A 25,036-nucleotide genomic window follows, 5' to 3' on the forward strand; every position below is an offset into this window, starting at 1 on the left:
AGAAGTCCAGGAACAGACCCATACATAGAGACACTGCAGGGCAGCAGGGGAAGGATGGTCTTTTCAATAATGGTGTTGCGTCAGCTGGATACCACTATAGAAAAACAAATACAGGGGCACCTGGGTGGCTCAGCCATTGAGCGTCTGTCTTTGGCTCAGGTCATGACCCCAGGGTCCTGGGATCGAGCCCCGCATCGGGCTCCCTGCTCAGCGGGAAGCCTGCTTCTCCCTCTCCCACTCCCCCTGCTTGTGTTCCCTCTCTCGCTGTCTCTCCTGTCAAATAAATAAAATCTTAAAAAACACACACACACAAATATAATCACTGCCCAGCTCACATCAGACATAAAAATTCCAGGTGGACTGTAGAGCTGTATGTTCAAGGTAAACTTTAAAGACTTTTAGGAGAGGGGTATCTGGGTGGCTCAGTCGGTTAAGCATCTGACTTCAGCTCAGGTCATGATCTTAGGGTCCTGGGATCGAGCCCCATGTTGGGCTCTGCACTCAGCAGGGAGCCTGCTTCTCCCTCTGCCCCTCCCCCCGCTTGTGTGCGCGCCCTCTCTCTCCAATAAAATCTTAAAAAAAAAAAAAAAAGAACTTTAGGAGAAGATACCGAAGAGAATGGCTTGATGACCTCGGGACACAAAAAGATTTAGAATCAAAAACACTAATCGTAAAAGAAAAATTAATTTCAACTATATGAAAAGGCATGACAGGGGCTCCTGGCTGGCTCAGTCAGTAAAGCATGTGACTCTTGATCTTGGGGTCATGAGTTCGAGCCCCACATTGTGTGTAGAGATTACCTAAAATGAATAAATAAGCTTTAAAAAAAATATGTATTGCGGGGCACCTGGGTGGTTGAGTCAGTTAAGCATCTGCCTTCAGCTCCGGTATGATCCCAGGGGCCTGGGATCGAGCCCCACACCAGGCTCCCTGCTCAGCGGAAAGTTTGCTTCTCCCTTTCTCTCTCCCTCTGCCTCTCCCCCTGCTCATGCTCACTCTCTCTCAAATAAGTAAAATCTTAATAAAGGAAATATGTATTGGGGCGCCTGGGTGACTCAGTCAGTTAAGCATCCGACTCTTGATCTCAGCTCAGGTCTTGATCTCAGGGTCATGAGTTCAAGCCCCACGTCGGGCTCCATGCTAGGCATGGCACCTACTTAAAATGTGTGTGTGTGTGTGTGTGTGCGTGTGAAAACCTGGGAAGGTATTTGCAATCAGTTAAGACACAACTGACTAGAACAATGGACAAAAACCTGAAGAGGCATGGCACAAAACAGATTATCCTGAGCCAACGAATAATAATAAAAGGTGTTCAATTTCAGTCACCATGAAAATGCAGATTAAAGCCACATGTGATACCTACTCACCACCTGCATGTCTGAAATATACAAAAACACTCAGAAGCTGCTGATGGATGTGTAAATTGGTACAACACTTTGGAAAACTGAAGTGTCCACTAAACCTGAGCATCTCATACTCCATGCTCCAGTAATTCCACTCCTAGATAGGTACCCAACAGAGGTACAAAATCTGTGCACCAAAAGACACAAATAGGAATGTTGTGAGGCACACCATTCATAACAACAAAAAACTGTAAATGAGCAAAATGCCCTTCAACAAGAGATAAATAACTATGGTTATTCATGTGATAGACTAAAATGCAATAGAAATAAATGAACATGGCAGCAGGCAGTATGGACTACTCTTACAATGTTTAGCAAAAGAATCCAGACACAAAAAGATACATACCGCATTTTTTTTAAAGATTTTATTTGTCAGAGAGCACAAGCAGGGGGAGCAGCAGGCAGAGGGAGAGGGAGAAGCAGACTCCCCGCGGAGCAAAGAGCCCCACGCGGGGCTCGATCCCAGGACCCTGAGATCATGATCCGAGCCGAAGGCAGGTGCCCAACCAACTGAGCCACCCAGGCGTCCCCATACTGCATTTTTTGATTTGAAGTTTAAGAACAGGCATAATTATTTGATGGTATCCAAAGTCAGGACAGTAGTTATGTTTGAAGGAGGGAGCAACCAGGGAGGCAGGAGGGAAAATGAAGGCACTGGTCGCATTCTGTTTCTTATTCTACAGAGGCGTTCCCTTTGGGGAAATTCACTGATGATTCATACACTTCTCTGTGTTAACAACAAAAATTATTAGGGGTAATTTTTCTTTTCATCATAAAGCCAAGATGGATCTAAACATTTAAGGAAGAAAAATGCCAATGTTACACACTTTCTCAGAAAATAGAGAACACTCCCCAAATCATTTTTATGAGGGTAGCATAGCCCTAAGACTAGGACATGCCAAGAAAATATAATCATAGGTGGCGCCAGGGTGGCTCAGTCGTTAAGCGTCTGCCTTCAGCTCAGGTCATGATCCCAGGGTCCTGGGATTGAGCCCCGCCAATGCGCTCCCTGCTCAGCATGAAACCTGCTTCTCCCTCTCCCATCCCCCCTGCTTGTGTTCCCTCTCTCGCTGTGTCTCTGTCAAATAAATAAAATCTTAATATATATATATAATCATAGCACAGTATCTCTCTCATAAACATCCAGCTTCTTAAGAACGCCTTTCCTGGGGCACCTGGGTGGCTCAGTCAGTTGGGCGGCTGCCTTACGCTCGGGTCATAATCTTGGGGTCCTGAGATCGAGCCCCGCGTCGGGCTCTCTGCTCAGTGGGGAGCCTGCTTCTCCCACTCCCCCTGCTTGTGTTGTGTTCCCTCTCTCGCTGTCTCTCTGTCAGATAAATAAAATCTTTTTTAAAAATTTAAAAAAAACATCTAGACCATTTTTAATAGCATCCAAAAACATAAAATACCTAGGGATAAAAGTAAAGATGTGTGAGACTTCTACACTAAAAAAATACAAATCATTGCTGAAATAAATAAAAACCGGACATAGGCATCATGTTTGAGGACTGGAAGACTAAATTCCCTGCAAAATAGTCTCTAAATTCACTATACTCACATTCCCAATTGACAAGCCAAGTCTAAAACTTCTACAGAAGTGCAAACCATCTGCACATCATAAACCATGGTACGTCTGAACTAGACTAGAGGTTGAAAGGTGAACTAAGAAACCATGCAAAGGGGGCGCCTGGGTGGTTCAGTCGGTTAAGCGTCTGCCTTCAGCTCAGGTCATGATCCCGGGGTCCTGGGATCGAGTCCCCCATCGGGCTCCCTGCTCCACGGGAAGCCTGCTTCTCCCTCTCCCTCTCCCCCCGCTTGTGTTCCCTCTCTCGCTGTATCTCTCTCTGTCAAATAAATAAATAAAATCTTTAAAAAAAAAAAAAAAAGAAACCATGCAAGGGGCACCTGGCTGGCTAGGTCGGAAGAGCATGCAACTCTTGATCTCAAGGTCGTGAGTTTGAGCCCCGCATTGGGTGTAGAGATTACTTTAAAAAATAATAATGAAATTATGCAAACGTTAGAAGGCAACGTGGGTGAGATTCCTCAACAACCTAGAAGTGAGAACTTTCCTACCAAAATCCAGAATCAATACAGGAAAGTAAATTGTTACAAAACAATGTATGGATAGCAAAAGAACACCATGAACAAAGTGCAAGACAAACAGTAAATATTTACAAAAGATCTCAAAATGCCAAATGAGGGAGAATAAAACCCGCGATCCTGTTATTTTTCAGATAAGCAAATGATATTTACAGAAAGAAAGGCAACTGGCCCTGAAATATAAAAATATCCTTAACCCTGATCATAAGATAAATGCAAATGAAAACTACACTGAAGTGCCATTTCTCACCCATCAGACTGACCCCAGTGTGACAATATGCACCATGGCTGAGGCTGTGGGGAAAGGGGCCGTCGTATCCAGTGACGGTGGGAATGGAAAACAGTCCAAGCGGGAGGAGGAGCTGGGCAGTATCCAGCGCTATCATGTGTGAGATCACCCTTTGACCACAAACCCTTTTAGAAATCAATCTCAAAGACTGGCGAAATACAAAGGTGTTTGCAGAAGCCTCCTCATTGAGATACTGCTTGGGTTTTGTTTTGTTTTTATTTTAAAGATTTTATTTTTTAACTAATCTTTACACCCAATATGGAGCTCAAACTTACAACCCCAAGATCAAGAGTCACATGCTCTACCGACTGACCCAGCCAGGAACCCCAAGACACTGTTTGTAATAACAAAGCATGGGAATCCACCAGCATCACTGCCATTGAGTAAAGGACACAACTCGTCTGACATTCTCAGAGCCAGGTGCTGAAAGGGGAGCCAAGAGAAGTCGATGTGGTGCCCTGTGTTCATCTAAGAAAGGGAAGAGGTCGTGACTGTATGTATCACTTAGTTAAGGGGGGAAAAAGAAGAGTCCATTAAAAAAACCCTAATGTTTCGGGGCGCCTGGGTGGCTCAGATGGTTAAGCGTCTGCCTTCGGCTCAGGTCATGATCCCAGCGTCCTGGGATCGAGCCCCGCATCGGGCTTCCTGCTCAGCGGGGAGCCTGCTTCTCCCTCTCCCTCTGCCTCTCTCCCTGCTCATGCTCTCTCCCTCTCTCTCTCTCTCCGTATCTCTGTGTCTCAAATGAATAAATAAAAAAAAATTTAAAAAAAATCTAAAAAAAAGAAAAAGAAAAAGAAAATCCTTTAAAAAAAAAAAAACCCTAATGTTTCTTCTAAGGGAGTGCGGGCAACAGGGTAGAGAGCACAGGGATAAAAGCTAGACGTCCCTAAGATGTCTTATTTCACAGATTCAATTTTGTAGTTATAGATTATAAAAAATAAGATAAATTTAAATAAAAACTTGGAAGAAACTAAGTAAGATAATGCAATGCCTGGGGCACTTGGGTGACTCAGTTGAGCATCTGACTTGGTTTCGGCTCAGGCCACGATCTCAGGGTCTGAGACCGAGCCCCGCAGCAGGGCTCCTCAAGCAGTGCAGTTTGCTTGAGAGTCTCTCCCTCTCCTTCTGCCTCTCCCTGCCTCTCCCCCAGCTCATGCTCTTTCTCTCTCTAAAATAAAAATAAAATCTAAAAAAAAACAAGATAATGCAATCCCTAAAAATTGAAAGCAAAAAAAAAAAAAATCACACTCCTGAAGATGGCTATTATATTTAAATTTTTTTAAAAAACAAAACAGGGGCGCCTGGGTGACTCAGGTTAAGCATCTGACTCTTGGCTTCAGCTAGGTGGTTGGATCAAGCCCTCCCCCCGCTCTTCACTCAGCATGGAGTCGGCTTCAGATTCTCTCTTCCTCTCCCTCCTGCTCTCTCTCTCTCAAATAAATAAATAAAATCTTTTAAAATGAATAAATAAAAATAGATGGTGAGGATGTGGAGAAATTAGAGCCCTTTTGCACTGCCATGGAGATGTAAAATGTGGAACACAGTATAGCGCTTTGTCCTCAAAACATCAAACACAGAAGTACCAATGATCCAGCAGTTCCAAGTCTGTGTATTTACCCAAAAGAAGTGAAGGTAGGGACTCAAATATTTATACACCAATGTTCACAGAAGCATTATTCACCACAGCCAAAAGGTGGAAATAACCCAAATGCCCATCTATGCATGAATCAATAAAATAGTTAGCAACAAAACGTTATAATGAATGTATAAACAAAATACACCAATTAAAGATATTTAATGGGGGCGCCTGAGTGGCTCAGTCGGTTAAGCGTCTGCCTTCGGCTCAGGTCATGATCCCAGGGTCCTGCGATCGAGCCCCGCCAATGCGCTCCCTGCTCCACGGGAAGCCTGCTTCTCCCTCTCCCACTCCCCCTGCTTGTGTTCCCTCTCTCGCTGTGTCTACTCTGTCAAACAAATAAAATCTTAAAAAAATAAAAAATCTAAAAAAAACTAAATAAAAATAAAAGTATTTAACGTATGAGAATATTACGACTCCTAGACAAGAATGGATTTTTTTTTTTTTAGGACACAGCACACGATTCCTAAATTTGATGAAATATATACACAGGATTACATAAACAAATTTACCCCCAAAAGGACTAAAAGAAAAAGTACCTACACATCAATAAGAAAACGATTGTTTGGAGACCACAGCAAAAACCTGTGTGGGGGGGGAGGGTCGATGGGTGTGGATGTGTGTGCACGCGCACCCGCAAAAAGGACACAACACAGAACAATTTCACTACCAAAAAATGTGAAGAATAAAAGTAGGACAGTATTTGTATTAGACAAAAAAACTCAAGGTTCATCATTTTCACCAAGCAGAACACTTCACCTAAATAAAAAGCCGATTCCCCACGAAGACCGCCGTGGTGAGCGCGCACAGCCAGCAAAGCTGGCACGCCCCGCAAGGGGACCACAGGAGAGGAATGCCCAGGCCGGCGCCCCGAACAACCCGCCCGGAGAAAACCAAAGGATGCTGCGGGGATCTCAACCCCCACGCAGCCGGGCCAGGGGAACCACGGACCTCCACGGAGAAGGCCTGCCCCGACTGCTCCTCTGCCCCCCAGGCTCACTAGTACAGAAAAAGCAAATTTAGCAAAAAGATACTGGCCAACTTCCAAGTTGGCTCTGGTGCGGCAGCAGGGACTGTAGGAAAGGGGCTCCTAGGAGGGCTCCCGGGAAACCCTTGGTGCGAGCCACCCCCCACCCCCCCAACCAAGGCGCGGGTGCCGGACGAGGGCGCGCCCAGCTCAGGCCCAAGTCGCGGGCTCCGCCACCGGGCGCCCGGGGCAGCCTCTCCAAATCCAAGAACCGCCCGGAAAGCCCTGCACCCGCTGAGCCCGAGGTGCCAGGACCGCTGGGCCAAGGGACACATGACCCACCCCCGAGAGTCCCCCCTCGGCCTCCACCCAGGCGCCCAGAAACCACACGGGAGACAGAGGTGCAGGCGGCCGCGGCCGGCGTGATGCGCGCTAGGCGGGCAGCAGGCCGCGCGCGCGCAGCTCGAGCAGCGGGGACAGCGTGTAGCGCAGGCGGCGGAAGGCGGCGTCCGAGACAAAGTGCGGGAGTCCCCGGCGGAGGGCGGAGGGGTTCACGAGCGTCAGGTAGAGCAGCGGAAGCGCCAGGACGCCGAGCGGGAGCAAGAGCAGCGTCTGCAGCGCGCCCAGCGCCCACAGCCTGCAAACCCAAGGACCGACGGACAGGCGGCGGGGAGGTGGCGGGTAAGTCGTGGGATGGACCCGAGCCCAGCGCGCCCGCCGCCTGCCACCATGCTCACCTGATGCCCGCCCTGCCAGTGCCGGTGAAAAGCCGCCTCTCCTGCGGAGGGAGGGAGCGGTGTCTAGCTCAGCTCCGGGGCGGGGGCGCCACGAGTTCCGGGTCCCTCATGGAGGGGGCGGGAGTCGTAAAGGACCAGAACCCCCCCCACCCCACCCCGAGTGCGGGGCCCGGGGGTCGCGGGTCCGTCAGGGGGGCGGGCCCTCGAGGGGAGGCGGGGCCCCGAGGGGGCGGGTGGCCCGGGGCCGGGGCGGGACCCGACTCCAGCCCGCCCGCCCAGCCCCGGCCCGCGCTCACACAGTCGGCCTTGGCCACCTCCTCCATGAGCGAGCCCGCGCAGTCCTGCTCCCGGCGAGGCTGGGAGTCGCACCTGCCGGGAAGGGCGTCGAGGTGGGCGACCTAACTCGGCCCCACTGTCGCCCCACCTTACCCCACAGTCCTGGCCCCCTTACAGCTCCAGGCCGCCCCGCGAGGCGTCCAGCGCAGCCGCCGCCTCCGTCACCTTTCCCTGCAGCTCCTGGAGGAAGTGGGAGTGAGGCCTCAGGACGGGGGTAGGAGACCCCGGGGGCGGCGGGGGTGGGGGGGCGCAGCTCGCGGGTTGGAGGGGAGTCGGACATGAGCGGCTCTCGGGGCGGAGGGGGCGGTACCTGCAGGACTCCGCTCTGCTCCTGAAAGCTGGCCCAGGCCTCCTCAGTCCGCTGCGCGCCCTGGGATGAGGGGAGCCCCAATGAGACTCGAGGTAGCACGCCCCTCTCCATCCTCCCGCACCTGCCCAGTCTCCACCCACACCCGAAGCCGACCTTCTCCCTCGGGCCTCGGTTCTGTCCTCACCTGCCGCAGGCTCTCCGCCTGCTTGGCGTGCTTGGCCTCCACCAGCTCCAGTTGTTTCTTCCGACGGATCCAAGGAATGTCAGGAGTCCAGGACGCCCGGGTCCCCACCCACGCCTCCGCTCTGCCCACCCCCGCCCCTCAGGGAGCCTCCGCGCCCCCAGGTTATCATGGCCCGCCCGCGCCGCCGCTCCGGCCTTGGGGGTCCCACCCAAACACCTGCAACGCCATCAGTTGGGTCCCGAGTTGCTGCTCGGCGCGCTGCTGACTCAGTTGTTCCCCTCCGTAGTAGAAGAGCTAGGGATGGGTTTTGGGAGGGTGGGGTTTGCGGGGCTTCGAGGGGCGGGGAATGTCCTGGGAGGCGGGGACAGGGCGAAAACGGGGGCGAGGACGACAGTGGGACTTCCTAGGGGAAGCTAGAGACCGGGCCGTCTCCTTAATGTACCTGACTCGACAGCTCTTCCCACTGCTCCTGCAGCTGTCGGTTGTGTTGCTCCTGCGGAGAGGGTCGAGGGGGTCTGTCTGGGCTTCTCGGAGACCCCAGCCTCGCGGCTGGCAGTACCCCATCCAGGGCTCCGCTCCGGTCCTCCCCGCTGGCCCCGCCCCCATCCAGGGCCCCGCCCCCACCAAGTCCTGCTGGTGCTGCTCCGCCGCTTCCAGCAGCCCGCGCGCTCGCTCCGCGCGCTCCCGCGCCGCCTCGCGCGCCTCCCCGCGCAGGCTCCGTGCCACCTGGCTTCGCTTCCGCTGCAGGCTGCAGAGGGGAAACTGAGGCGGTGCCACCGCGGGAGGCGGCAGGTGCTCAGGCTCCCGCGGCCCCCGGAAAAGGCCAGCTGCGATGGGGCCGAGGAAGCCCGCGCCGAGGGGCCGCACCCTCCCCTTCGTGGGTGCCCCGAGTAGATCGTCCAGGTCCCGCCGGCCTAGAGCGGAGGTTCGGGCCCGGCGGGGAGGAGTAACCCACCGGCCGGCCGGCGGCTCTGCCCAGGCCCGGGTGCCGCCGCCGTGGGACTGACCCTCGTGCGCCCACCTCGCCCCCATCCAGCCGCCCTTCCCGCGCACCTGCGCTCGCGCTCGCGCAGGTCCTGCAGGCGCCCGGTGAGGCTCTCGCTCTCGGCCTCGAGCCCGCGCACCAGCTCCTCCAGCTCCTGCTTCCGCAGTCGGCCGTCGCGGTTGTCCTTCTGCAGCTGCAGCAGCAGCTCCTGCGTCTCGGCCATGGCTCCAGGGGCTCGGTCCCGCCGCCGCTGCCCGCCTCGGGGATCTGGCCGGCGGCCGACGTCACAATGGGCGGCAGGGGGCGCCCGAGCGCCGGCCCCGAGCCGCGGCGGACGCGAGTCGGGCAGCGAGCGCACTTCGTCCCTCACACAAAAAATGTTATGCAGGAGCCAAAATCGGATCAGTAAAAGGTTAATAAAATACTAATTCCTAATGCAGAAAAATGGAGGCATGATTGGTTCCCCGGTATTGAAGATGGCACTTGCAAACTATACCTGAGCGTAGACATCAGTCAAAACTCACTGGATGGAACACTTAAGATCTATGCATTTTATCATATGTAATTTATATCTCTTAAAAATCCACTTGGGGGGCGTCTGGATGGCTCAGTCGGTGAAGCATGTGTCTTCAGCTCGGGTCGTGATCTCGGGGTCCTGGGATCGAGCCCCGAATTGCGATCCCTACTCAGCGGGGAGTCTGCTTCTCCCTCCCTCTGCTCCTCCCCCAGGCTATCTGGCACTATTATATTATAAATAAACTTAAAAAAAAAATCCACTTGGAACAAAAAGACACCATGGACAGGGCGCCTGGGTGGCTCAGTTGGTTAAGCGACTGCCTTCGGCTCAGGTCGTGATCCCGGAGTCCCTGGATCGAGTCCCGCATCGGGCTCCCTGCTCGGCAGGGAGTCTGCTTCTCCCCCTGACCCTCCCCCCTCTCATGTGCTCTCTCTCTCATTCTCTCTCTCTCAAATAAAAAAAAAAAAAAAACACCATGGACAAATGTTACAAATGGGTGACAGAATAGGAAAAAACCTTTGCAATCTTTGTAATCTGATGATTAGTAACTAGACTATATGGGAAATCCAGGGGCCATCATGAGAAAGACCAAACATCAAAGGGCAAAGGGTCTGATGGGGCATTGCTCAGTGGGGAGACCGTGAATGCCCAGGAGGAGTCTGAAGAGACAGTCTGCATTTTCCATCAACTAGAGCAGCCAACAGGAAGGCGATTGGTTGGCATCAAATATAAGCAATGATGTGGGTGAACAGGAATCCTTGTGCCCTGCTACCAGCACCACCTTTGGGTCATTTGGGGGAGCCGCTGGGGATGAACAGTGACTGGGTATGGCGGCCCTCCATGATCCACAATTTCAGAGGAGCTTTCTTACACGTTTGCAAAGCCTTGGGAGCAGCCTAAGTGCCACCAATGTGTAATTAAAGACTGAAATGTGATATAGGAGATGATTTATAAAGGAATCCAATAGAGCACTTAAAATGAGCTAGGATCTACAAAAATCAAGATGAAGAGACCTGAAAATAATGCTGATGGTAAAAAAATAGCAAGTAGAATGAGATGTGCCCATGGTAGTATTTACTGAAACTAAGTACGCAGGGGTGAGTCCCAGGGGGTGGGGAAGATGAGAAGGGGGTTGGGGGTGGGAGGAGGGGGCTGTGCAGGGACCTGGGCTGAGGATGAGGGCCATGCATACTATACCACAGTGGGACAACAGAGAGTGACCAGGAGGCGACACCTTTGCAGACATCAAGGGGAGCTGGGCTGCTTCTCACTAAGCAAGACTGAAGTCATTTTGAGTTACTTACACGGTAGATTAAAAATGGCCACAGCTTCCCTGCAGGCCTGCCACCGGGAAGTAGAGCCCGTTTCCCTGGGCTGTGAATCTTAGAGAGAGTGGCCATGGATTCAGGCACCACGGTGGGCACTGAATAGGGAGAAATGGGGGCACTGGGGAGAGCCTGGGACAAATCGCAGGGCCACGCGGGGGTGAGGCACCAGCTGGGACAGCCGTGGGTGCCTCTCGTTGGCTATCTGGCACGGAAGCCTCTCCCGGGCTGGGGGCTTTCGCAAACCGTCAGGGCAGCGCAGCAGGCTCAGGCCCTGCTGCCATTCCGCCCAGCGCCCTGGCCCTCACGTGAACAGCCTCCCCTACACCCCTTGCTCCCAGCAGCTGCCCACCATGGCCGCTCCGCCTGCTCAGCAGGAAGGCTCCCTGGGGCCCGGTGGAAGCCTGGTTTGAGCCCATGAGGGGCTAGGGATGGGGGCTTAAAACCCTCCGACACTGGAATGAGAGAGGAGGCGTCCGTCCCCTCTAGCCAGAGCCCTGGCTCCCTCCCTCCCAGCTCTGTGACCCGCAACAAGGCTCCCAAGCCCCTGCGTCTCTTTCTTCACCTGTAAAGTGGGGCTATTACCGACTCTCCCTCAAAGGATTGAGGGGAGCCAATGAGTTCACACAGTTAAGCCTCTGGGCGCTGAGCCTGGCACCTCCCAGTCCTCCACGTCATCAGCTGGCTCTCGGCACTAGGACTTCTGTCTCCACTTCCACACATGCAGTCCAGATGGTGGCTGTTGAGCAGCTGAAGGTGGCGAGTCCAAACCAAGATGTGGCGGGCGGTAAAACAGGCATCTCCCTGGGGCGCCTGGCGGGCTCAGTCTGCGGAGTGCACAGCTCTGGATCTCAGGGTCTGAGTCTGACCCTCATGTTGAGCGTGGAGCCTACTTAAAAGAAAAACAAACAAATGACAACAACAAAACACCCATGCATCTCATTAATAATTTGTACACTGATTACATATTGAAATATTTTTTTAAGATTTTATTTATTTGGGCGCCTGGGTGGCTCAGTCGTTAAGCGTCTGCCTTCGGCTTAGGTCATTGTCCCGGGGTCCTGGGATCGAGCCCTGCATCGGGCTCCCTGCTCAGTGGGGAGCCTGCTTCTCCCTCTGCCTCTGCCCCTCCCCCACTCATGTTCACTCTCTCTCAAATAAATAAAAATCTTTAAAAAAAAAAAAGATTTGATTTATTTGACACAGAGAGAGAGCACAAGTAGGCAGAGGGAGAAGCAGGCGCCCCGCTGAGCAGGGAGTCCAATGCAGGGCTCGATCCCCTGTCCCCACCCATGTTCAGGAGGGAAGTGGGCAGCCAGCATCCAGCCAGGATGGGCCGGTGACAAGGGCTCACTCCCTGGGTTCTCTTTCTGCAGCAGCAGAGGAGGAGCTGATGAGTGACACCCCCCCCCCACCGGCCCTGCCCCTGCATCTGTATTTATTTATTTTTAAGATTTTATTTATTTGACAGAGAGAGACACAGAGAGAGAGGGAACACAAGCAGGGGGAGTGAGAGAGGGAACACAAGCAGTGCTCCCCGCTGAGCAGGGAGCCCGATGCGGGGCTCGATCCCAGGACCCTGAGATCATGACCTGAGCCGAAGGCAGACGCTTAATGACTGAGCCACCCAGGCGCCCCTTAAACTTTTATTTTTTGCCCAATAATAGAAAAAGGATGTAGGTAACTAGGATATATCAAATAATGAAGTTTCCATGGAAACAACTATTAAAAAAAAAAAAGTTAGGTGGTTTTAAGCAACAACCACCACCAAAAGCATTCCCTTGAAGAATACAAAACCAAAAAGTGCTTTATGGTGTACGAGGTCCCCAGTACATGGGCCCTGCCCACCCGCCAGCCTCTTTCTTGTCTTTTTCCCAGTATGGCCAATGTGAACCCCATTTTAGTCCCTTGAACAAATTGTCTAGTTTGATGTCTCACTGTTTTTCCTCCGCTGTTCCCAACACTGTTCCCTTGAATCACTGCTCGACTGCTGCCCTTTCTGTGAGGACTTTGCTGACCACAAGGTTTTTGTGGCCCTCCCTGACCAATTCCTACCGTAGCTCTTATTCGTGAGAGCCTGTTTTAATTGTTAGACTTTCAGCTAGCTGCGACAGCAGTCACTCTAAAGACCCAACAGTGAGCTTTCTTATTTGCTCCTTTCTTTGGATCTGGGTTTTGGGTTGTTTTTTTTTTCATGGTCAACATTTGTTACCTTTTTTTTTTTTTTTTTTGGACATTTGTTGCTTTTATAATGAAAAAATAAAGATTCGTAATTGGCAGAAGGAAAGCACTGTGGCATGTAAGACCGGTGAAAGCCAGTTACAGCCTTGGGACAAGACCTGCTTGGCCCGCTGATGCCCAGCATGGCTGGTGACAGAGACTCCCAGCCGGTTTCCTGACAGGACAGTCGAGTCTCAGATGGGCACTATTCGAAGACGGGCACCTGACCACCACTTCCGACCCGTGCCAACCTGGCCTCCATGCAGCTCGCTTGCCACGGAAGGCCTGCAGGACTCTCCTGAAGCCAGGCTCACGCTGGGGGGAGGGGAGTGGCCCCCAATCCCAAGGGCTCACCCAAGGCAAGCAGGTCTCAGCCCCCTGGTTAAAGCCCCTTCCCTGCACTGGGCTTCCCTCCTCTCTGGCCCCTCTCTGTACAGCTGTGCCTCTTCCGTTCCCTTTCCCCCTCGGAGATCTCATGCAGGGTCCTGGGCTTGAGCCCTCTCCACGTGGTGATGCCCAATTACCACCGTGTACCCTCACTAGGAGATTCACCCCCAAGGCTGCCCCCATAGCCTCTCCACTTAGTCCTGCCCTCTCTTCTCCAGCTGTGGCCCTAGAAATCTTGATGCTTTCCCTGCTTCCTTGACCTCTCCCACCCTCCATCCTGTCACCAAATCCTGGGGGCTCTTCCATGGCAAGTTACTGCCCTATCCGTCCCTCCATTTCCACTGTGAATGGAGAGTCCACCTACCTCATCAGTGCTGCTATGAGGAATAAAGAAGCTGATGTTTATTTGCACAGCAGCTAGAAGATGTCTGGTACCCAGTAAGTGACACAGAAGCACTTGTTAAATAAGTTTAAATAAAAAACAAATTTTCAAATTCTGACCTCTAACCATGTTCAATGCCATTGTGCCAGACTGGATCATTCCCAAACTTCCTAAGGAGTCAGCCTGCTCCCACCTCGTCGCCCCACAGCAGCCAGACAACTGCCCCCCACACACACACGTACACACACACTCAGCCCTCTGGCAACTTCCCACAAGTCCACACCGTCACAAGGGCTCAGCCTAGACTGTTCCTCCAGGCAACTGACCTCTGAGCCCAGAAATCTGTCTCCTACTGCTCCTTAGACTCACGTGCCTGCCACAGGGCCTTTGCACCTGCTCTTCCCACTGCCCACCCCCTCCCTCACATCTTTCAGCCCAATTCCGGATTCCTTTTTTTTTTTTTAAGATTTTTTTAAAAGATTTATTTATTTGAGAGAGCGAGCGAGCTGGAGGGAGGTAGGGACAGAGGGAGAGAGAGTTCTCAAGCAGACTGCCTGCTAAGGCTTGATCTCAGGGTCCTGGGATTTGAGCCCCACATCAGGCTCCCTCCTCAGTGGCAGGTCTGCTTCTCCCTCTCCCTCTGTTCTCTCTCACTCTCACTCTCTCTCAAATAAATAAATAAATAAAATTTAAAAAAAGAAAAAAAGAAAATGTACTCCAAAAAAAAAAAAAAACCTTTCCTGGCGACTCTACCCAAAGTGCAACCCCCTCCCTGTGGCGCTTTCTCTGTGCCTGCCTAGCATGTATTACCTACTGTCTTTACTGTGTCCCCCACTGGAATAGGAGCTCAGCTAGGACAGGGCCTGGCGCATACAGAGTTGCTGAGTGGACATGGGGCAGCCTGTCTCCACTGCAGAGTCTTATCCAAGGACATAAGCCACAAACCGGCCATGATCCTGAAGAGCTGGGATCCAAACTGCTGGCAGGTGTGGCCCAAGACCACGTTCTTCCTCTGACCCCACAGCCTGCCCCTGTGGATGACGACACCCTAACTAAAGGGCATGGGAGCCCAGCAGGCGCCCGCCGCAGCGAGCACAGGCCTGAGTGCTGGGCTTCCTTCCCCGAGGAGAGAGAGGCCGACGCGAGGCCATGAGGCCAAGCCTGCAGAGCCTGTGGTGTGAACGCAGACAGAGGGCCGCCTGGGACTCCTGTGGCCGCCTGAGGCTGCACGTGGCACACCCCTGTGTACCCCGTTACGGGCTGAGCTGTGTCCTCCAGAATCCCTATGTTGAAGTCCTAAGACTCAGCCCCTCAGAATGTGCCTGGGTCTTCAAAGAGGTGGTTAGGCTAACCCGAGGCTGTCAGGGTGGCCCCTAAGCCAATCTGACTGGGATCCTTATAAGAGGAAATCTGAACACAGGCGCTCTCCGAGGGAGGAGAGCCGTCTACAAGCCACGGAGAGAGGCCTCAGGAGAAACCAGCCCTGTCGAGAGGTGGCTTCAGGCTTCAGCCTCGGGGACCGTGAGAACTTCCGGTCAAGCTCCAGAGGGCGTGGGGCTTTGTTCCAGCAGCCCGAGCACGCACGCACACCCCTTTCCGTCTCCCGGTGCCGGGGGTGGCCCCTCGAGGGCAGGGCCCTCTTGGGGAGGCAATGAGCTACCCATGGCTCCTTCACCCTGGGGGCAAGCCCGGCTGTTTGATTTGGCTTTGGAGGCCCTTCCTGACCTGGCTGGAGTCTGGGGCCACTCTCCCCACACACACTCCTCTCTGGCCACTGGGAGGTTGCTTCAGTTCCAGCAACACACCGACTCTTCCCCTGGCCTTCTTCCATACTGTTCTGGCTGCCTGGGACAGAGCACTGTGGCCCAGGGCCATTGCCTCCAGTCACGGCCCCGGCATGAGTCCCCACCAGGTGGCCCTCTGTCCCAGAGCTCCGGAAACCTCCTGCGGACACGGCCCCACCCACCCTGTGAGTCACCGGCCATCCGGGCAGTACCACCATTTACCCCCAGGGTGAGCAGAAGAGCTAGTGCGGCTGAGCACTTGGTGCAATGCGGGCTATGGGGACTCAGGCGGCATTAGTACTTACCTGCCTGGTCCCTCCACAGGACTCAAGGATCCCAGAAGTCAGGGGCCACATTCATGCACCATCAACAAACCCAGGACTGGACGCACACCCACCTGCCACAGAGAAGCCAATGGTGACATCCCCTTGGTGCTGGCCCTGATCTCACATCAGGGACACCTGCAGGTGGCGATCAGCTTTGTCACCTGTGGCCAGAAAGAAGGGCTGACCATGAAATAGGCTAACACCAAAACCGTTTGGTGACATTTCCTAAACTCACCGGTCAGCGGCATTTGCAGAGACCAGTGCAGGCGGAAGGAGAACTGCAGACTCTCTTCCCAGAAAGCCAAGTGCCCAGGACAGGGGGTTCGTTATGGCCGGGTGGTGACTGGTAAGACTTCCAGCATCTCTGCCTCATGCTGAGAAAGACAGCCCCGGCCCAGAGAGTGGGCCAGCCTCCTACACTGATGCCAACACCTGCCCCACTCCCCACCTTTCCCAAGAAATCAGACCCTTTCCTCTATCTGGTTTCTCCAGCATAGAGGCCAGCTCTCAGCTGGTGGGATGCAGAGGCCGTCTAGGGCACGTGGCCACCTGCTCTCCCAGGGAGCCTGCGCACGCTGCCCTCTGCTGGCCACCCTCCTCCAGCCAGCTGCTAGGGGACCGCCCTCTTCAGTGACCGCTTTCTTCAGGGCGAGGTTCCTGCAGGTTCCAGGTTGAGGGGGTGCTGGGCTTCCTGCCCCGAGGAGAGAGGGGCCGACGCGAGGCCATGAGGCCAAGCCTGCAGAGCCTGTGGTGTGAACACAGACAGACGGAGGGCTGCCTGGGACTCCTGTGGCCACCTAAGGCTGCACGTGGCACACCCCTGTGTACCCCGTTATGGGCTGAGTTGTCCTCCAGAATCCCTATGTTGAAGGGTACCTCCCCGCCCCCGCCTCCCAGCAGCCTCCTTCCTCAAGGCCCAGGGCTGTAGGAGGGCCAAGGCCAGCCTGTGCCAAGGAGATGGGCAGAGCCAGTCGGGTGCCTGGGCCATTCAAGCATAGGTCTCACACGTGTCCACACATTCTCACTCAGACTCTGGATGTGCACAACACCTACAGGTGGCCCACAGAAGCAGGGGTGGTACCTCAGAATCACCAACGGCAACATTTTGTGGCATACCTGAGACTTCAATGATACACCCTGGCTTTTACCAGGTTTGAGGAAGGGGCCATTTCAAAGTTCCCTGTCCGTTTGGTATACAACTTAGCAAACGCCCTTGTAGAAGGTCTCCTGGGAAACAGTTCTTGAAATATTTAGATACTTCCTCACGCAAGGAAGTGGAAACAGCCTCTAGTTCACTCATCCTGACCTTGTCCTTTTTCCCTCCTTCCTTCTTGTTTGGACACACAGAGCCGACCATGACCCTCACTCACAATTTTTGGCCTAATGACAACAGAGGAGTTTTTTCCTACTCTTCCCTGTTCCTTTTTTTGGCTCATTCTTGACTACTTAGAACTCCTTCACGGGGCACCTGGGTGGCTTAGTCGTAAGCGTCTGCCTTTGGCTCAGGTCGTGATCCCAGGGTCCTGGGATAGAGCCCCACATCGGGCTCCCTGCTAGGCGGAAAGCCTGCTTCTCCCCCTCCCACTCCCCCTGCTTGTGTTCCCTTTCTCGCTGTCTCTGTCAAATAAATAAATAAAATCTTTAAAAAAAAAAAAAAAAAGAATTCTTTCACTGCTGTCTACCTCAAATGGCTTTTGGAAAGAGGCATGTTTTAGATTAAACACTTTATGGAAGGAAACAGCAGTGCCCACATCAAAATCTGTCTTTGATTTCTAACTATGGAACTCCTCCCTAACCTAGCCCTGACTTACGGTCAGCCTGCAATAGGGTATTTCATCTCATCTTTCACCCTTCTCTAGAATGCTCTTCAAGCCCCACTTCCGCATAAGGCCCTCTCACTCAGAAGCACCACGGCCAGCTCAGCACAGGAGAAAGCAGTGTCTCATCTCCCTTCATCCCACACATCTTAGGTGACCACTGGATTGATTCCAAGAAGCTTTTTAGGGTCTCATTCTTGAATATCAGACCTGCCAAGGTCACCCAACATTTGAGGAAAGCCTTTAAAATTATTTTTTAAAAGGTAAAAACTAACCTAAAGCGGGAATCTAAAAGGGAATTAGATACAAGGAACAGAAGAAAATGTAAAAAAAAAATTAAATTTCCCTTAGAGATTAAATCTATGAAAAGAGAACAAAATGCAATAATCAAAGAAGGGAAATTAAAAATAACGGCTGACACGTTTCAAAAACCAGTAGATTTACTGAAGAAACAGGTATCCAAAATGAAACCAAACCATCAAGTGCCCAGCCCAACGAATGACAAACCACCTGAAATAGAGACAATCCTAAAAGCTTCCAGAGAAGGTTACATACAAAGGGAACTGGACTTCTCATCACATTGGAAGGTAGAAGCCAATGAAGCAACACTTTCCAAATTCAGCAGGAAAATGATATCCAATCTACAATTCTATACCCAGCCAAACTATCGATTCTGTATAGTTTAAAAACATTTTCAACATTCAAAGTTTCAAAAAACCTACCTCCCATATGTTCTTTCTCAGGATGGTACCAGAGAAAACATACTACCCAAACAAGCATGTATAATCTAAGAAAAGAACACACAGGATCCAGAAAGCTGGGCTTCCAAAGCAGGACAGAAAACTTTTCCCACCCCATCTGTGCAGGAAAGCAGCAGGTTCCACATGGGTGTCCCTGGGGGTGGAGGGCAAATAACAGAAAAGATAGCGTCTGATTCTGCGGGAAACTGTACTGGGAAGGATCTCACAGAGTTACAGAGCGGAGGAAGACAGAGACACAAATCAATCTGAGTAACTGAAAACATAATCAACCTCCACGAGAACAAGAAATGGTACAAAAAGATGTGCTACACCACTTGGCTCAGCAGTGAACAAAGACACACGGTGATCATGGCAAGTATGATCAGTAAATTGCATACTTCACCAGTTCTTATAAATGGAGTTCAATGGAACATAGCCATGCCGACCTGTTACATTGTCATGCTGCTTTAGCACCATGACAGCAGGGTTGTGAAGTCCCTGCAGAGACTCTATGACCCACAAAGCCTAGAATAGTTACTATCTGGCTACTTTACAGAAGTTTCCCAACCACTAGATTGAACTAAACTACTTGGGGAATTTAAGGGAAGGGGAAGAGGATATAAATGCACTAAAATGAACTAAAATCTTCATCTATAGGTCCAGATTCTTAAAAGGATGAATTAAGATAGCAGGATAATACTACTATTTAGAAATGTGGAGATACATAAGAAATGCTACAAATTAAAAGTGGATGTCTGCATACATTGTGATAGGGCTAAGGGAACAAAAAACTCTTTTTAAGACTTTTTGTTTTTTTAGTAATCCCTACACCCAAAGGGAGGCTCGAACTTATGACGCCAAGATCACATGTCACATGGGCTTCCAACTTAGCCAGTCCAGGTGTCCCTGTTTTAAGCCTTTTAAAGGAACTTTTGATTATTTAAACTATGGTCAGTTATTGCTTTGATAAAACCAAAAAAATAATTTTTGAAGATTTTACTTGACAGAGAGACAGCGAGAGAGGGAACACCAGCAGGGGGAGTGGGAGAGGGAGAAGTGCAGGCTTCCTGCTGAGCAGGGAGCCTGATGCGGGCCTCCATCCCACGACCCTAGGATCATGACCTGAGCCGAAGGCAGACGCTTAACGACTTGAGCCACCCAGGCGCCCCCAAAAAAGAATTTTAAGAGAGTTGAACTGGACACCTGGGTGGCTCAGTTGGTTAAGTGACTGCCTTCAGCTCAGGTCATGGTCCTGGAGTCCCAGGATGGAGTCCCGCATCAGGTTCCCTGCTCCCCCCTCTCATGCTCTCAAAATCTTTTAAAAAATAAATAAAAGAGTAGAACAGGTGGTACCTGGCTGGCTCAGTACGTAGAGCATGTGACTTTTGATCTCAGGGTTGTTAAGTTCGAGCTCATTAGGCGTAGAGATTACTTAAAAATAAAACACACACACACATTTAAAAAAACAAAAATTAAACAAAACTTACCATGGATTAGAGCAGCAATGCCCATATTCTTCTGGGGGTCCCAGGCTCAACCGCTGCTTCCCTGGAGCCACTTGGACATCTGAAGCCCCCAGTCAGGGATCTAAGCTGGCTGACCACCTCCCCGGTCCCATCCTTGATGCTCCTCCCGGATCTTCACTCATCCTGGGAATTCCCACGCTGGTAGGTGGGAGGGACAGTCCCGAAGGAAACTGGAACTATTGTCCCTGCCTCTGGAGATTAAGATTATCCCTTCCTTCCTCCCCTCCTTGACCCCAAGCAGGAAGCAGGAGCAGTGGGCAAGAGAGAGCCCTTGCCCTGCCCCAGCCTGACTCTGCTGCTCCAACAGGTGGTCCTGGGCATGGGCCAGACCTCCCCTCATCCAGTCCACCAGGTCCCTGTCCCCGCCAACATATCCACTGCTCCCTAAACCGTCTTAGCCAACCCGGGACAACATTGCCCAAGAGGATACTGACTCTAGGGTGCTGGGTCCCTGGACCAGTGCCCAAGCCCAGGATGCACACACGTTGCCAAGTGAGGTCCCAGCCCCATCTGAAACCCACCCTTAGGACGGTAGTGGGCACATGCCCATCCCAGCTCCTGCCCTCCTAGGTCTTGGAAGTGCTGGACACAGAAAGGAAAGCAGTATGTCATTTAGTAAGAACAACCACAGAACACAGAAGCCCCACATAAGATAGTTTTCAATCAAGCTTTTAATGAAAAGATCATAAAATAACAGTTTCTCATCACTGTACATTAAGACTGCACGCTTCTGAATGGAGAGATCAGTCGTCGGTGAATTGCTTTTCTATGACACTTGAGGGCTGCATACTTGCAGCTCTGACCTGAATTTATCCAAACTCTCAAAGGAAGTGAGCTCGATGTGATGACTGACAGCGGCGGTGGCCAGTACAGGAGTGCGATCACAGTGTCCCTCCCCCTTCTGGGAAGGGAATAGAGTAGGACGTGATCCCTCTTCCAGTTCTGATTAAACAAAACAGCTATAACCCCATCCCTCCCCCTCCCCCTCGAGGTATTTGCAAATGGGCAGCTGCCCAAACTGGGGTCCCCCAAGGGGGGAGGGGGAAAACAAGTGATGGGTGGGATACAGGGAGGCTCCCCTCAGCACCTGGCCCCACGGGGCCCCGCCAAGTGGAGGGGGGGAGCCCTGGGGATCCTCCCTGCCCCAAGTGAGGTCTGTTATGCAGCATTTTTGAGGTCAATAAATTACAGCAATAAATAGCAAGGTGAGGTAGGGGGAGGGGTTCCCGGTAGAAAAATTAAAGTGGTGACTGAAGCTGATGGGGGAGGGTTCCTAGGAGGGGGGTCCTGGGCAGCCTCAATTCCCACAGCGCATATCCACCCCCTGATCTGGAATGTCACACTGAGGCTCTGGTTAGGTCCCTCTCCATCCCATCACTCCTGGCATCGGATTCACAGGTTCAGTAACGTCTGCCCCAATGTGACCATGGGGAAGAGCAAGGGCCTTGGTCCCTTTGAGGGGCACAGCAGGGCTGAGATCCCTTGTCTGTTCTTCAGAGGCCTGGTGCCTCTGCTTTCGTCCCCTAAGCTAGGGGGCGGACGGATGCAGCCACCTCTTCCCTGAGCCCTGCCCTCCTGGCTGCCCAGGCCTCCCCCACTCAGGACGGCTGTGGGGAGGGCGGTAGGGTCTGCCTGCCCAGCCTGCCCAGCCCAGATCGCACTCCTGCACACGGCCCAGTCCAGTGAATACTGACCGGGTGGGGGTGGGGGCACAGCGGGACAGCCCAGCGCCCCCGAGTGGTGACGAACAGGAAGTACACACACGGCTGCGTGAGGTTCCAAAAGTCCGTCAAGGTCCAGATTGTTCATTTCACAGGCTGAGGTGTATGGCTATGCTGCGAGTCTCTGAGATTCTTATTTGCTTAAAGGTTCGTCTTTTCTTTTTTTTTACCTTTTTTTGCAATCCTGGAGGAGCCCTTGGGGTGGCTCGGTCTGGTGGGAGCGAGCGGTGGCAGAGCTGGCCGCTCACTCTCCCCAAGTCTGAGAAATAAATACATTCATCACTGCACAAACATATTGATACAAAAACAACACTGTTTAGAGTGTTTGCACCGTCTGTGTTGGTAAGGACCAGCCCAGTAAGCCCCCCCACCCACTGCCGGGGGTGGGGGTGGGGGTGTCCCCTGGGGGTGGGGACCCACTGGAGTCAACGGAGCTGTGCAAAGGTCCCGGGGCTTTTTGGCTTGAGAGGGACCCTCACATCAACCCACCCCGAGGGTCGCAGGCAGAGTGGGGGAGATGGGGGGCCCTCCATCCCAGGGCCCTAGCCCAGACTCGGGTCCCATGGCCAGAGCCAACGGCCATCCCCTGCTGTGCCAGCTGGCCGGGACCCCCACGGTCCGGCCAGGAGGCCTGGGGGCCGGTCAGCACCGGCCCACGCTCTTTGGTGCCAGCTGGGCTTTGAGAGGCCTGGGGCTGGGGAGGAGGGCTCAGGTGAATCCAGGGGGGCTCCGTGCCTGCCCCGGCCGCCCCTCTGCCCGTGAGCTGACTCAGAAGGGCCTCTAGCGTAAGGTGGGGATTCACTGGGACTGGCCTTACAGCTGCTGAGGTCTGAAACTGTAAAAGTTTATGTAAACAATGAGATAAATATATTAGTATCTTTTTTTCTGAGCCCATTGAGGTTCCATACTCATTCAAAATGTGCTTTGGTTTAAAAAATAGGTTTTGTGAATTTGGGTATGAGCTTTTTTTTTTTCTTTTTTTTTGTTTTTTTTTGTTTGTTTGTTTATCCTCTCTTTCCTACATGACATCTGCTATTTTCTCTGTTTCCTGTTTCTCCGAAACATTCAGGAATTAAGTGACTAAAGCAGAGAACTGTAAGCCGCCCTTGGCCTCCAACGGCCTAATTTCCTTGTGAGGCTCTTAACACATTTCCACGCACACACTCGCAAGCACACACTCCACATGAAATCAAAGGGAAAAGAAAACAAAACCAAGTGTTGTGTTAGTCCCACCCCTCCCCACAAACCCTTAAAATCTTAAATAGGAAACTAGTGTTTTGCTTTCTTGTTAAAATACAGAAAAGGCTCGATACAATACTCAGGTGGGTACAATACTATGTCGCACGAACGTCGTTGAGTGAGGGGCCTTTGCGCCCAGTCCCTGAAGTTCTGCAAATGAATCACCTACTCTCACGGGTCACCTCATGAATGCAGCCGCCCACAGCCCAAGAGGCCACACACAGGCCGGGCGCGCGCGTGCGTACAACTCCCGTGCAGTACAGACTTTGTGTCGTGTGGCTTAAGTGCTGACGGAGTGGGGTGGGGTCGGGAGGGCGGAGAGGCCTGGAAAGGACCCTGCCCCCCTCACCTGACTTCCGGGAACACGAGACCCTGGGTCCAGTGTTCCTTTCCCACCCAGAGGGAGTTAAGACCCAACTTGGGGCTCGGGGCACCTTGAGATGGGCTCAGCCAGGAGCCCTCACTTGCAAAACACGCCCTTCACCATTCGGGTCCCTGAACTCAGGCTGTTTTCAGCTGGAGGGTCTCTGGAGGGGTGAGGGTAGAGGATGACTCTAGAATTTTTTGGTCTGAACTTAAAAGTAGAAAGAAAAAAAAAATAAAAAGCATGAAGCAAAATGAAAACAAAGCCGCTGGCCCAGCCCTACAGCGGCCTTGGTCTGGCCTCGCGAGCCTGACCCTTGGCCCATGGAAGGGTCCTGAGGCTGGAAGAGAAAACCCACGGTGAGGGGCGAGTGGTGGGACTCCAGACAGGGCCAAGACAATTAGTGGCAGCCAGCCTCTTGCCAGAGTGGTTAGGACCGCCCCAAGAAGGTGCCAAAGTAGGGCAGGCCCCCTCCCTGTCCCCCAGGGGGGTATACATCACTTTGGTCAGTGCCTCCCCATGCCTCTGCACTGGCCTGGCAGGGGCTGCTGCTCTCCCAAGCTCCGGCTCTTGCAGGCCCAAGGGGCAGGATGGGGGGGGCTCACTTCCACCTCATCCTGGCCCTGGTGGGGAGCTGCAAGGAGCTGGCCCTGGCGGTGAGGCTCCACGCCCTGATGTCCCATGGGGCTGGGGCTGAAGCACTCACCCACCACCCCCCCAACCCAGGCCCAGATCAGAAGCACACACGGACTCCCTGATGCTCAGCAACACTCAGAACACCTGCAGGTGGACAGAATGAGTGGTGCGCTCTGGGGCGCAGAGCCCCTCTCTGAGGGCGCTGGGGGGGGGGCCCAGGAGGCTCACTCACACGTGAGTTTTCCTGTGCACACTAACAGGAGGAAACCAAGTGTCACGGCCTCAGCTGCCAGCCACCAACACACTGTTCTCGTGGATTCAAGAGGTAGCAAAAGGTCAGAAGTCTCTCCACCTTGATCGGTAAGGAAGGAAGGAAAGCTCAGTTATCTGTCCACATGCACCGCGCACACTACATACATACATACATACACACACACACACACACACACATACACACACACACAGAAAATGAAAAAAGAAGAGTACCGACGGCTCTGGCATGGAGTCCAGCCTCCCCCCTCCCCCCCCACAAATCCCAGACCTTCCAGTTCAAACATTCACATAAACGTTACACTGGTTTTTCTCTTAATAAAAAAGAAGTACCTCTAAACAAAGAATATTCCTCAGAAACTATAGGAAAATCTCTCTCTCTCCTGAGGCAGCCGAGGCGGGGCTCGGGGCCCAGGGAAGCCTTTGGCCAAGAAGGGCTTCTGGGGCCTGGAGGGGTGGGCGCCCCTCAGCCCACAGCCAGGGCGGGGGCAGGAGGGGCAGCTGCCCCTGTACATTCAGTCTGCAGACCCAGGCTCAGCCCCGAGGGGCCGGGAGGAAAATAAACTCTTGTTGGTTTTGGTTTAAAAAACAAAATTCAAAAAGAAAAAAGCAACAGATCAGTAGGAATAACAGCAACATAGGCCCAGAGGGCTCTTTAGCTGTGGAGAGGTAGGCGGTGGGGGCCCCCTGACTGTCTTAGCGCCAGTGAGCAGTGACCCCTGGCTCGAGGAAGGAGGGCTCCGTCCCCTCCCCTCCAGCACCGCTCCCCAAAGAGCCAGGGTGGCCCGCACACAGACAAGCACTCGTGCACGCACACAGACTGCGCCCCTGGCCA

General features: G+C 52.8%; 1 protein-coding gene across 1 annotated transcript; it reads right to left on the bottom strand.

Moving 5' to 3' along the window:
• Positions 1-6,827: 6,827 nt before the first annotated feature.
• On the bottom strand, positions 6,828-9,170 carry TMEM191C (transmembrane protein 191C). The gene is made up of 10 exons (XM_021687940.1): positions 9,016-9,170; positions 8,587-8,710; positions 8,405-8,455; positions 8,179-8,256; positions 7,963-8,019; positions 7,779-7,838; positions 7,584-7,648; positions 7,429-7,501; positions 7,133-7,173; positions 6,828-7,032 (listed from the first exon to the last, which is right to left on the bottom strand). Exons 1-10 carry the CDS (start codon positions 9,168-9,170, stop codon positions 6,828-6,830), a joined length of 909 nt encoding a protein of 302 aa, XP_021543615.1.
• Between the last annotated feature and the right edge of the window lie 15,866 nt (positions 9,171-25,036).

Source organism: Neomonachus schauinslandi, chromosome 14 (assembly GCF_002201575.2).
Source record: "Neomonachus schauinslandi chromosome 14, ASM220157v2, whole genome shotgun sequence".
NCBI classification, from domain to species: Eukaryota; Metazoa; Chordata; class Mammalia; order Carnivora; family Phocidae; genus Neomonachus; species Neomonachus schauinslandi.

Bases quoted from the DNA above. Each gene is read 5' to 3' on its own strand.
- TMEM191C (XM_021687940.1), bottom strand. From the start codon at position 9,170: ATGGCCGAGACGCAGGAGCTGCTGCTGCAGCTGCAGAAGGACAACCGC. The intron at 8,020-8,178 runs GTGTTTGGGTGG...ATCCGTCGGAAG, and splicing joins CCCAACTGATGGCGTTGCAG to AAACAACTGGAGCTGGTGGA. The intron at 7,502-7,583 runs GTAAGGGGGCCA...CCTTCCCGGCAG, and splicing joins TCGCGGGGCGGCCTGGAGCT to GTGCGACTCCCAGCCTCGCC.